Source organism: Carassius gibelio, chromosome A5, assembly GCF_023724105.1.
Source record: "Carassius gibelio isolate Cgi1373 ecotype wild population from Czech Republic chromosome A5, carGib1.2-hapl.c, whole genome shotgun sequence".
In the NCBI taxonomy this organism is placed as follows: Eukaryota; Metazoa; Chordata; class Actinopteri; order Cypriniformes; family Cyprinidae; genus Carassius; species Carassius gibelio.
Window position 1 is genome coordinate 13,125,993 of NC_068375.1, and position 13,513 is coordinate 13,139,505.

At 34.6% G+C, this 13,513-nt stretch overlaps 2 protein-coding genes across 2 annotated transcripts; both read left to right on the forward strand.

Annotated features, from left to right (window-relative positions):
* The first annotated feature begins 244 nt into the window (after positions 1-244).
* On the forward strand, positions 245-9,848 carry LOC127995136 (POU domain, class 2, transcription factor 3-like). The gene is made up of 13 exons (XM_052591853.1): positions 245-407; positions 773-829; positions 2,991-3,019; positions 3,518-3,619; positions 4,489-4,594; positions 4,700-4,788; positions 5,096-5,269; positions 6,301-6,442; positions 6,551-6,684; positions 7,582-7,746; positions 8,471-8,513; positions 8,759-8,873; positions 8,975-9,848. Exons 2-13 carry the CDS (start codon positions 781-783, stop codon positions 9,012-9,014), a joined length of 1,188 nt encoding a protein of 395 aa, XP_052447813.1. The 5' UTR covers positions 245-407; positions 773-780; the 3' UTR covers positions 9,015-9,848.
* A 1,380-nt stretch (positions 9,849-11,228) lies between these two features.
* Positions 11,229-12,374, forward strand: zgc:194948 (uncharacterized protein LOC796981 homolog). Its single transcript, XM_052590175.1, has 5 exons — positions 11,229-11,365; positions 11,494-11,643; positions 11,725-11,809; positions 12,023-12,087; positions 12,189-12,374. The coding sequence occupies exons 1-5, from the start codon at positions 11,314-11,316 to the stop codon at positions 12,317-12,319; spliced, it is 483 nt and encodes a 160-aa protein (XP_052446135.1). The 5' UTR covers positions 11,229-11,313; the 3' UTR covers positions 12,320-12,374.
* The last annotated feature ends 1,139 nt before the right edge of the window (positions 12,375-13,513 follow it).

Below are 13,513 nucleotides of genomic sequence, written 5' to 3' on the forward strand. Positions count from 1 at the left end.
TTCCTGCCTTTATGCATATAGTGATGTATTTGAATAAATAGAGTTATGCCATGTTCAATCAAAGACAAAGCACACTTCAAGTTTGCCAGTGTACATACAGGCAGGCTTTCACGCATGCTCTTATTCTCAAGCTTTTCGAAGTTTGCCGTCTGCCTATTGTTGTTTTATGCAAAAAGTCAGAGGCTGGATAGGACACACGAGGGCCTTATGCAAATGACGTGTCTATCGGCTGGTGTGGGATACTGAAGAGGTGAATGCTCTTCTACTAACCCACTTGGCTAAATGTGTCTCTCTGAACCTTTTTGAGAAAAGTTCACTCAGTTTGGCACACAAGACCTGAGAAAAGCACCACAGACGCAGGGATATAATCTACAGAGCCTGGACCCGGGGAGCTTTCCTGCTATAAGGTAAGTGTACTCCTCAAGGTTTTTATCCAGATGCCTGCTTTCTTCTCAAACAGGGACCGTTTTGTGGAATCATATTGTTTTGCATTCTACCTGTTCGCAGCTCTCTATATTGACAGATTTAAATGTTTTTGACTAGAAGAGATTAGGGTGGAGAGACAGAGTGATTGTGGTGAATGGTGAATGGGGATACCCTCGCTCTTATGAATATTACAACAAGCCCTTTACATAAAGGAGACCATTTGAAAGCTCCACGCATTAGAATAAACCTCAAGATGATTTTACTGGCTGGGTCATGACATGAATTGCCCCAGTGTCTGCATAAAGTTGTGATCCTGTAGGTAAATCAGCTGTATTTATCATTACAGATATTAAGATGAGCACAGAGGCTGTTGAACAGACAGAATCTCAGCATGAACAAGCTGGTAAGGAGACTTTTCACTCCGTGGAATATTGTCAGTTCCCTCGAAATGGTAAAATGAACTTTTAACTAATGTATGATAGCATTTGAATGTAAATAACACGAACATATGTTATCGATTATATGCCAATTAGAGTTGTCTGTTTACGCCTTTTAATGCTGTAAAATAGCATCAAGCTGTGTGTCTTGAAACAGACTGTAATAAGTGAAAAAAATTATAACAAACAAATGTAAATGTTTAAATATTCTGTGATACATTAGAAATATTATGTGATTATATACTTAAATCCATCAAACAATTTCACAGCTTTTAGATATAAAGGTGGATTTTCATTGTGTAGAAATGGTCTCAGAAAATTGTTTTTCCAGTTATTGAGTCTTTTATTGATCTGTGGTTGACTGCGAGTACTGAGTCGACTGATTCAGTTTTACGCTCCTTTGAAATGAGGATCATAATTTCGAGAACTGCCACCGGGCTTCTTCACAATAACCGTTTGTGGTTATGACCAAAAGTTTAACTCTGTGTTGATGGGACACACTGGTCGCGCTCTCGCTTTGTGCCAACTAAGTCGTTTTTATGTGGATTTCTATTTATACATTTTCTTTTTACATTTTATTTGCCTCCCTAAATATATGTATTTATAAAAACGAGTTCATCTTGCAGCTTAAGTTCAGTTGACTTCAGAGTTCATCGGACGTTTGTGTGCGTGATGAGTGCAGGCTGATGGATGAGAAGTCTACCAGGATGTGTGTGGCGGTTTGTTTGCAGTGAAGCACTCATAGCCTCAGGCAGTACTGAATCATGGGCTGCTCACAATGGCTTCAGTACGGAACCATCTTCTTCAAATGAGGAACCTGACAGAAATGCCAATTCAGAGAGAGTAGGGTATTGTCACTGAATGTTGAATATATATTTCATTTATGTTCCATCACCTCTATGGTGTGAAATGTTTGAGTAGGGATTAGGGTTATGGTTAGACCTATCAGATGTCCCATCAGGTCATGTGATATCTACAAATATTTGAATTGAACGAAAAATGTTGTTCATGTTTACAAGTAGTCATGTTAAAAAAAAAAAAAAAAAAACACATGCAAAGTATATTTATATCTAAATCTAGGTTTTTATTTGTATTTTTAAAATTAAAATATGTAATTAAAATTAAATTTATGCATTTAGCAGATACTTTTATCCGAAGCGACTTACAGTGCATTAAGGCGATCAGTTTTTACCTATCATGTGTTCCCAGGGAATCGAACCCACAACCTTGCTTGACAATGCAATGCTCTACCACTTGAGCTACAGGAACACTTATTTTATTGGGAACACAATTTTTAAAGACATTGTATTATTTTGGAGATGCAAAGAAACAGAGGGCGGAGAGATTAGATGTAGAAACAGTTTTAATTTAAAAATTGCTTGTAAATTTTACAATTAATTACAAAGAAAAGGCAAGTAACATTGAATTAAAGATGAGGTTTTTAAAGTCTGAAAATGTAGTCCTGTAATATTTTTTATTTACAACTTTGAACAATAATTTTAAAAGTATCATCATTTATGTGCAAACACACCACTCTAACCATTCTGACTTTAAGATCAGCGATTTTCAAAGGATATGATGTCATTCAAATACAGAAAATAGGATACAGCAGGTTTTATAATCATATTAATGTATAATTTAAAACTGTGTGTGTGTGTGTGAGAGAGAGAGAGAGAGAGGTTAAGAGATGCACCTGGAGGTCTGCAAGTATTCAAATGTGAAGGCCTCTAAAGGTTGCCATGGAAACTCATTTGCATGATCTGATGATTTCCATACTGGAAGTTTGGCTCAGGAGAAGGGGAGATTTCCATATTGTGGAGCGAGTGAGTGCCGTTCTAACCACGGCCTCATAGAGATAGATTTGAATTTCAAATGAAGGGAGATTGCCTGGTATTGATGACCTTTGAACCCTCCCCGCTCAGTTTAATGGAACATTTGCGAGTTTGTTTTCATGGTATAGTCCATTATAGGTCTAATGATGAAAAACCCTGGGAAGAAATCGTGATAAAAGTCTAAATGAGAACTAAAAGGTTTTGTCAAATTAGCAGGATCCAGTGGGAGGCGGCTTGAATGTTAATGCATAACTCTCAGTCTGATGCTAAATGTGATTATCTTTTCATTTTACAGACATTGAACAAAACGGCTTCACCAGACAAGTGAGTATTAACAATGTTTTACTTAATATCCCTCATCTACTGGCTTGGTATTCAGAGCAGCTCATTGCTCCTCTTATAAAAAGAAACTCTTGGGTTCAAGGGTAAACAGTTTGAAGGATGACAAAAGTTTCCTAGCGTTACTGTACATGAGACATCTGAGTCATAATGAATGAGCTTCCTTGGTTCATCAGATGAGCCTGTCATATGATCTAGTGTTGAGGACAGTGCAACGTTTCGTGCACAGGAACTAGCTTCAGGCTTGTCAGGGCATTTGCATACTGTGCCTGCGGGAAGGGAAGAAATGTTTGTTAAAGGCCCTCTCCTGCAGAACGAGTCCAGCAGCCTTACTGGTCTCTGAGTACACACAAAGAGCGCATGCATACACACACACACAAACACACACATGCCTGAGGACCAAAACACACCAGCGAACCGCTCCATATTTTCAAATGTTCGTCAGGTTTGTGTTGTCTAACAAAGCCGTTGTTTCATGTACAGATTAAGACTGAGAACCTGAATGATTCACCTCATTCTGGAGCGTCCCACAAGACATGCCACTTGACTCAGGGATCACCGGTGCATGGAGGTCACCTCACTGGGGTACGTCCTCATCAGCCCAGTCATACGGGAATCATGAAAGCCATCAAGTGCATGCTCGGGTCATAGATTTCACATTTAACAAAGACGCAAACTTAAAGCCTGTTTTGAGAATCTCTAGGCTTTTTGACACTGTAACAGTACTTTTTGTAATAATACCTAAGCAACACTTAGGCAACACATTTACATTTTTAATTTCTAACCAAACTAACTAACTAAATTTAATGAGAAACATTAATTTTAGTATTCAAGTATTTAAAAAACGTGGTAGTATTTGTTAACTGTCTTTAATTCCTAAAATAAAACAAATTGTATTAATACGCTAAAATATGATCTAATGCAATTCAATTTAAACTTGAAAAAAAGATGTTAATTAAGTATTCTGTTATTCAAACATTTATGAGGGAAAAAAAGCAATTTATTAAATATTGGTTATCATAATTATTCAATTATTTATAAAACTTTGTACTATCTGTTAACTATTTTTAAATAATAATAATACGTTAATTAAATATTGATCTTTTATTTGTAATGATTTAAATGAATTAAATAATTTTTTAATACAGCAAAATATAATCTAGTCCATTATCACCAATAAAAATAATGTAAATTAAAAACAAAAGCAAAAAGCATTAGGTTAATGAGATTTTGGGGGAAATGTGCTTAACTGTCTTGAAAGTAGTGTCATAATGCAAACCATCTTAATAGACTTTATGCAAAATACGTTTTCTTCGTTCTTTCTTTTTTTTGTTTTTGTTGATGAAATGTGACCTGAGCATGTTTTTGTGGGATTCAGTCCTCTAAACTTAACACAAAGTGGGACTGTGGTAAAAGATGAAACAAGCAATGGCTGATGATTGGTGTTTTTTTAGGAGCTGTCCTCCCTGCACCCTCTGCCCCAGCTCGTCCTGATGCCTGGATCTCACCTGTCCTCTCCTTCATCGTTTCTCCTCTCACAGGCCCAATCAGGACACCAAGGTCAGTAGATGTACAGGCTCATTTTAGGGGTAATGCATCAATGAGAACATTCTTTTTGTCTGATGTAACTACAGTAAATGGGTATTTAAATACTGTTTTCTTCAGCACTGCTGCAGCCCAATCTGCTTTCCTTGCCCTCCCAGTCCCAGACAGGACTCCTGCCGCACCAGCCTGGTCTTGCACTCACACCCCAGGTACATCACAGCCATCACAGTCTTAGATTACTTCTTAAATTGGAAATAAATAAATACAACTGAAAGTTACAGTAAAGTACAGTAAAAATAACAGTAAAGTCAACACTGTGAAATATCAGGGATACAACTATGAGAATAATTATATTTTGTTTTGCACCTCATTTTTATTATTATTTTTAATTGTAATGTTTTATTAAGGTACTATTACTTTTATTAAGGATCAGATAATAAGACAAATAGCATATAAGCAAACAGAAATGATAACAGCTGATTGCCAAGACTCTAATGGTTTTGATTTTCTCATAAGGCAATGGGCAGGTCAGGTCTGGCCGGCTCCTCGATGGACGGACACCTGGATATGTCTCACTTACAGGTGCCGAAACATATGGGGTCACCACAAGATGAACCCAGTGACCTGGAGGAACTCGAGCAGTTTGCCAAAGCCTTCAAACAGAGACGCATCAAACTAGGCTTTACTCAGGTCAGACTACCTGCCTGTTATTATAACTGTTTTAGCTGGATATTTGATAGTTTTTTATTTTTATTTTAATCAAGGATCTTTATCTCTCTAATAATATTATCGATTTCCCATTTATATGAAAATCTTTTTATTTAATATTCACTTTCTACATCTCGTTTTGAAAACAGACTGTAAGTTATGAATATTATCAGCAGCAGAACAGAATTGAGAATGCATTTTAGTTTTGATTCAGTTCCTGAATTTGAGCTGAAAGTAAAGCAGTGAACATGATGCAGAATTAAATGGGTTAGGAATTAAATAAATACACTTAATCATATAAAATAAAATCATATATATTCATATAACCAGTCTAAGTTTTTTTTCTAATGCATTTAATTTCTCACAACAACACAACATGTAAGAAATGTGTATTTTCCAATCTATAGGATAACTGCATTTAAATACATTTCATGATAACACTTTACAATAAAGTTCCTTTTGTTAATGTGTTAACTAACATGGACAATATATTACAGATTATTATTAATCTTTGTCATTTTTAGCTAATGAAAATACAGTCGTTCATTGTTAGTTGACAGTGCATTAACTAATGTTAACAAGCACAACTTTCCATTTGAATGCATTAGTAAATGTGGAAATTAACATTAACTAAGATTAATAAATGCGCTAGAAGTATTGTCCATTTTAAAGTAGTTAACTTTAGACTGAAAAATCCTTCTAGAGCATTTATTAACTAATGAACTTTATTGTAAAGTGTTACCCATTTCATTATATTTAATACATACATTTTTATTGACTATGGTGTGCTTTGTGTTTATTCAGTGAATAATCAAGCATATTTAGCCAAAATTGATGATGTATTTATGCTTGTCAGATGTATTAAATTCGAATATATATTGATTTATTGACTGTTTTTATTATTGATATATATAGTTGAACTAAAAAAGAAGCCAGTTGTGTAATACTCAATGTTTCTCAGCTCTGCTGTGGACCTGATCCAGTTCTCAAACTCTCGTGTGTTGTGGCTGCAGGGTGACGTGGGTCTGGCCATGGGAAAGCTGTATGGAAATGACTTCAGTCAGACTACAATCTCACGCTTTGAGGCTCTCAATCTAAGCTTCAAAAACATGTGCAAGCTCAAGCCCTTGCTGGAGAAGTGGCTGAGTGACGCAGGTATGTGCCGCTGCCCTCTCGTGGACAGAACTGACTAACATTTTCTCTGTAAGCCTCTGTTTTGAGGACTGGACTCCAGTAAACCTTCCCTTCCCTCTCTCTCATCAGAGAACTCACCATCCGACTCCATGACCAGCCCCACCACCTTACCACCTCTGATGGAGGGTTATGGGAGGAAGAGGAAAAAGAGGACAAGCATTGAAACTAATATCAAACTCACACTAGAGAAACGCTTTTTAGATGTGAGTCTGTGGTATTTTAGACATATTTTTATTACTATTTTAAATTGTAACATCTTCTGCTTTCATTTTCATTTTAGTTCACATTGTAGAAAGTTTTGTTACATTTTGTCATTTATATATATGTATATATATATATAATATATAAATATATATATATATATATATATATATATATATATATATATATATATATATATATATATATATATATATATATATATATATATACATATGTATAAAAAAAATAAATATATATATGTATATATATATATATAGTTTTAACAGTTATATATTCTGTCTAAATATTTTTATACATTTTTTATTTTAGTTTTAGTACTTATAGTTACTTATTTTTAGTAAGTGAATCTGAAAGAAATGAGTAAAATTAAAAAAATAAAATTCTTAATGTGAATTTGAAGTTTTTACTTATTTTCAAATGCTTCAGGTCTATGAGCATTATATATTATTTACTTGTATTTATTAGTCATGTAAGGTGGAATTAATTAGGGAGAAGGACATTCTAGATAGCATTTGATTAATACAGAATGAGCAAAAAAAGGATGATTTATATTTTTTAATGTTAGAAATGTTAATTTTAATTAAGTAATTTAAGTAATATACTGTAGTATAATTTTGTAGCATTTATAATTTATTATTTAAAGTTAATTTAATCAACATTGTACATTAGTATGAGCAGGTTTATGCTTAAACTATAGATTTAAAAACTATAAGGTGTCACTGCTTGCTCTAGACGGGTAACCATAACCTGCTTCTGGTAAGCTGTACTTACTAACACTGTGTAATGTAGTTTTGATTCAGCAATGACAAAGTGCAGCAGTTTGTTTGCAGTGCCCCCTGCAGGCTGTGATACATAAACACACTTTCTACCCTATACAGAACCCAAAACCCAACTCTGAAGAGATCACACTCATCTCAGAGCAGCTGTCCATGGAGAAAGAAGTAGTGCGGGTTTGGTTCTGCAACCGGCGGCAGAAAGAGAAGCGGATATACTGCCCCATCTCCAGTTCACCCATAAAGTCTCACAACTACAACCCTCGTCTGGTGAGTCTGAGCCAGCATTATTCAACCGCTCTCTAGTAATGATTCATTGAATACCATGATTCAGTTCAGAGAAAATTAATTAGAGAGAGAACATGATCGATAATGCACATGTACAACATAAATGGTGTCATGTCTTATTAGGAATAATCTCTGGTTCAATGTGGACAGAGCCACACTTGTTTCAGCCAGGATGTTTTTAAGAAAAGTTTTAAGTTTTAAGAAAGTATTTTCCACCAGAGAACAGCTCTAAACATTAGATTAATATTATATGGTTCAAAGGTTTGGGGTCACTAGGACTTTTTTTTTTTTTTTACTTAATACTGGATTAATTAAAAAGCTCAAAAGTGACAGTAAATGCATTTAAGACTGACTGAACTAATGTTTCCTGAAAATTCAGCTTTGCCATCACAACAATTAATTACATTATAAAATAAGCACATAAATCGGAAAGTTAATTTTAATAATATTTCACAATATTACAGTTTTTCTTGATTTTTGTGGAGTGTCTTTCGTGCTTTTTTAAATCTCTACTTGATGAGATAAACTAGTAGCCACAATATAATGAATCTTAAATGAATAATTGGTCTTCCTAGCATGTTTATAACATTATCATCCTCTCCAAACTGAGTCTGTTTTGGAAGGTTTGTGGTTGAAGGGATGTTTGTTTTCCATAAACAAGTTCTCCACCCAATTTCCCACTAATCCGGTTCATTTCCTGTTTCAGCCTTCCACTTCCCGCTCATTCAGTCCACTCGCCACTGGAGGTGGTAAGTATTGAGCTGGTGCCTCGACAAGCCACACTACTGCCATTGTAGGAAAATCTCATCTTGGGGGATCTATATATTTTTTTTTAGTCTGCCTGTAATATCCAATGATATTTCCATTAATGCTTTTTAAGAATCAAAGTGTATTACAAACATAACAGTGTGATGTTCTGTAAAGCTGCTTTGAAATTCTATGTATTGTGAATAGCACAGTACAAATAAATGGGATTGTTGTGTTGTTCCTGCAGTGTCATCAAGCTCCTCCCCCAGCAGCCCCAGTCGAGGCTCCTCCCCCAACACTCTCTCCACTACATCCAGTCCACTGACCGCACAGGGGGTCAACCAGACGTTCAACACCACAGGGTAAACCCACAGCATGTAACTTCACATGCACACCCATCTTAAGTTGAACTAACCATAGGACCAGAAAACTGTACAAAATGATGAATTGGACTCTTCCTCAGATCCTGGTATCGCTGGAACACCACATCATACCACCACTGAGCCCCCCTGAAGGCAACAGCTTCACTCATTCTGTAATGTTTACAAGCAGCACTAAATGAGACGGCAGAACGCAGAGAACCACTGTTCTTCTTCAGGGCTTGTGAATACAGCTTCACTGCTAACTATCGAAGGGAAAAAAGCACTACTATGCAATGGCACATTGTTTAGATATGCAATCTTGCTACAAAGAACATGACAGGCATGTTCAGCATTTTCAGCCGAGCTTTTATTTTGCATGAAACCTTATTTCACTTTCTGTGTAAAATCTCTGTGCCAATTTTGTTGAAGATGAAGGCTCATATCTGGCTTTTTGTTTATTGATAAAGTTGATGTGAAAATCTGTATGTAACCCAAAACAAGACCACTGACTTTTGAGTATCTTGTTTCAATATAGCTTTATTAGACTGTTGTTTCTTCACTGTTGTTTTAAATGATGTAGCAGGATACTTTTTACTTTTATTGGCTCCGGCTCTGATATGTGCAGTGACGCTGAGACAACATATAGCAGAGTGGTCAACATAGTTTACAGTTCTCAATATATTTCCGGCACACACCTAGCTTTGTGTTTCTGAACATTTATGAGGATTTCTGGCAGGGAAAACATTTTTATATGCCTGGTGTGGAATATGTGCATCTCACACTATTTTTATGCAGCATTGTCCAAAGCATTCGAAGTTCCTTGAGTTTCACATTTTAGCTTTTGTGTATGATTAATAATATCTAGTTATTGTTTGTTTGGTTGTTCTTTGCTTAAAAAAAAAAAAAAAAAAAAAAAAAAGATTTTGAATAACATTTGTATATTTCAGTTTCACTATTTGACATTAAAATTTGCACTTATGACGTCTCACTTTTTTATATATATGTATACATGTATATATACTTTACAACCCTTATGCAATGTACAGGTTTCAGTTAATATCTTTTGAGCAAAGTTTTGGATTTAAGAGCACAGTGCAGCGAGCTTTGTGATTGTTTCATACATAAAGAGAATTCTGACAGTGTTCACTGTATATAGACATATGAAAGCATATTTCTACCTCATAAAAAAATGCTTTGGTCAATCATATTTATGAAATAAAATTTTTATTTTTAGAGGTAAATGATGAAATGCAAGGTATAATTCTGAAAGAATTTTGAAATTATGCAAATCAAATTTTTTATTTGTAAATCTATAATTACAAATCTAAACTTTTTGTCCTAACTATGATTAGTACCTTTAATTTTTCAATTATGTATAATTCTAACTTTCATCACAATTTCGACTTTCTAATAAAACGGCATGATGGTAACACCTTCAAGTTTCAACTGAGTAAAAAAAACATTATTTAACTTCAGTCCTTTATCGCAAAATCATCATTTAGGTTAAAACACAAGTAAAACTAAATTGATTTATTAGGCAAGGCAAGGCAAGTTTATTTATATAGCACATTTCGTACACAATGGTAATTCAAAGTGCTTTACAAAAAAGAAAGTAAAATAATCATGAAGAAAAATAATAACAAAAATAAAACAAGCAATTTTAAAACTTTTAAAATGATTAAAACATTTAAAACAGTTAGAAAATGATTTTACATAAAAAAAATAAAAATAAAATAAAACAGTGAAATTATAGTGCAATATTATTAAGAACATATAGGCTAATCTCTTTATTGTTTTTATGCTTTAGAAGGCCTGAAGTTCTGCTTTGTCATTTTTGTATTTACTATCAGTATCATTTATGACGTGTCCCTTCATGATAACTGTGAATGTTTACTCTTAGGTCGCATGTGACGGATTTATGTTTTGTCTAAGAATCATGTTAATAATCAGTTTTGATTTCACAAGAAGACATGATGTACCATACAAATATTTTGATCTTACTCTTAGACTTCAGAAGATGTGGATGGCATATAGTGTATTAGCTCTATGGACCACTTTGATAACACCTGTTTGAAAATATAGCATTCTATGTTCCACACAAGGTCATATGGGTTTGGTAAAGTTACAAGTGACTATCCTGCTTGTTCCAGAAACAGGTGTAACTTGATCATAATACAGTACAAAACGTTAGTTAGTCATTGTCGCTCAGAATATAATAAAGGATTTGGTGCGTCAGCATGCATACAGATTGAAGGTGTAACGCAGGGAAGGGCTTTTATTTTAGACTCACCTGGACAAACCTGTTTTCTGAGGACACTGATTGGCTCAAACGTGCCGTTCTGTCCCGCTCGTCTGGTTTTAGCTGTACTGTTATTTCCCATCCCACAGTTTCATCCAGAGCATTCTGAGTTGTACACACATCTGGACTCTACAGGACAACATGCTGAATCTTCTTTTCATCCTGGGGATCTTGTGTCCCTTAAACTTGGCAGGTAAAAACTCAATTTTTATGGTTTCACATTTTCTACTTCTAGCTACTGTTGCATAATATTTGTTGTTAGTAATTAATTGTTATAAAACACATTTTATTCCAAGGGGTCAATTATTGTTTTCTTCTTAGAAATAGAAATTCGACTGCTGGATCCTAAAATAGATGGTGTGCTGGCGAGTCGGTTCCCAAACTCTTTTCTGCTGGGTCTGCCAGACTGCAGCGTTTATGGAAACAAGTCCGCCGAGCTGCTGTACACAGAACTGCCGTCCAATGAAAACAGTACGCGCATCACTTTCATCCTGAATGTGGCTCACGTGACATCATTGAAATGTTAAGCATTATGACTTATGTGTGCTGCAGAAACAAAGAGTTTCATCGTCCCATCTTGTTCTGTCACTCGGCTGGGGTTGCTTCTGCAAAACCTAAAAAATGGCACAACATACAAGTAAGTGTGCATGTTTGCATGCATATGTGTGGGTACAGTTATGTATCACGTGTCAGGTTTGTGTGAGGTTTTAGGGATATGGTGTATAAGCTATAGTAAATGTCTTTATCCATGGGAGTTCTTTACTATAATAAATGTATGTGTGTGTGTGTGTGTGTGTGTAACCATCTAAACCAAGGCTAAACGACAATCTTAATTGTTTTTCTTTTTCAGCATGCAGTACAAAATTGCAGGCTCAAATGATACAAGTGCAAACTTGACTATGGCGACTACCAATGGTATATACAGAAAAAAATACAGTTATTTCAAGTGAGCTTCTTGTAATATACTGAATGATGTAGGCCTATATGGTTGTGATATATCTCATCTTTCTTTGTAGTCATTGATTTCCAGCAGATAGACAGTGGTCTTCCAGCGCGCAGTGGAGCCATGGTGGTCATCACCGTCATTCTGTCTGTGGCTATGGCGGCCCTCCTCATCGGCCTCATTGTTGTCCTCTTTTCCAGCTAGCCTGAACATGATGCACTTCAACACTATAAAAAAATTATAATATAGATACATTTCAGATACTTTGAGAGATCACTTTCTTTTTCAATTGAAGTCTACACCAGTACCTGGGTGCTTACATTAACAGGGAATTACACAAATGTATATATTAATCAATTATTTAAAACTGAATTTCGCAAAATTGTGGTGGTGTAACTCAATTTAAAATAAATCCTGTTCCTAAAATATATTTCTTTTTTTTTCCAACAAGCAGATTTTAGCCAAAAGGCTGAAATAGGATCTAGAAATCTAGAAATTTATACTGTAGAAATTGCTTTAATAAGTACATTAACTAGGCTTTAATACTGGAAAAAAAAGCTTTCATGGGCAGACTAGAATATCAGGCACTTTCACAATAAAATAAACTTTTTTTCTTTATTAAATAATATAATAATAATAATAATAATAAACTTTGTTTTCTTTCTCTGTATCATTGTTTCTACACTGGTGATTTTTTTCAGCTAACTTTTTATTTAAACCAAACAAGACCATAATCATATCTAGAACATTCTATTATTGTTTTGAGGAAAATATTAAGACCAGACCACTATGGTAATGGTAATGGTAAAGGAACCAAATAAATAATAAGACTGTTTTGTACAGTAATCAATAATATATTTTTTAGTTACTTTAAAATATGCACCCATTCAATTTTAGTTGTATTCATATCTTAAAAGTGCAAGACAGAAAAATGCTGTTGTCGTCACAATAATTATGAATTAAAAAAGAGAAAAAAAGGTTGAATATTTTGCATCACTCGATAATACAGTCTCTATAGTAAGTAATTCTTACATTCAACATTAACAACAAGTCAAAAAGGGTAACTTTTGACTGTATAATAGTCTTATGTATTTTAGACGCTTATATAGGCTATGCTCGTATATTTCTGCCAATTTTCGCTCATTGTCAGCCTCTGCTTTTCTGCAACAAACTAAAGCCTCCACGTGAACTCAGCGCACTTACATTCAGATAATAAAATAAATATGCTGCAATTATCTGGAATTACTTTATGATTGTTTGGCCAGTCTCAAGCATAGCTTTAACTTATCAAAATACAGTCGGCTTCAGATTAGTTTTAATTAGTTTTAATTAGTTTTCCTGCCCTTGCCTGGAACCGGCCCTGATGTCAGACTTACTTATTTTGTCTTGGACAATAAA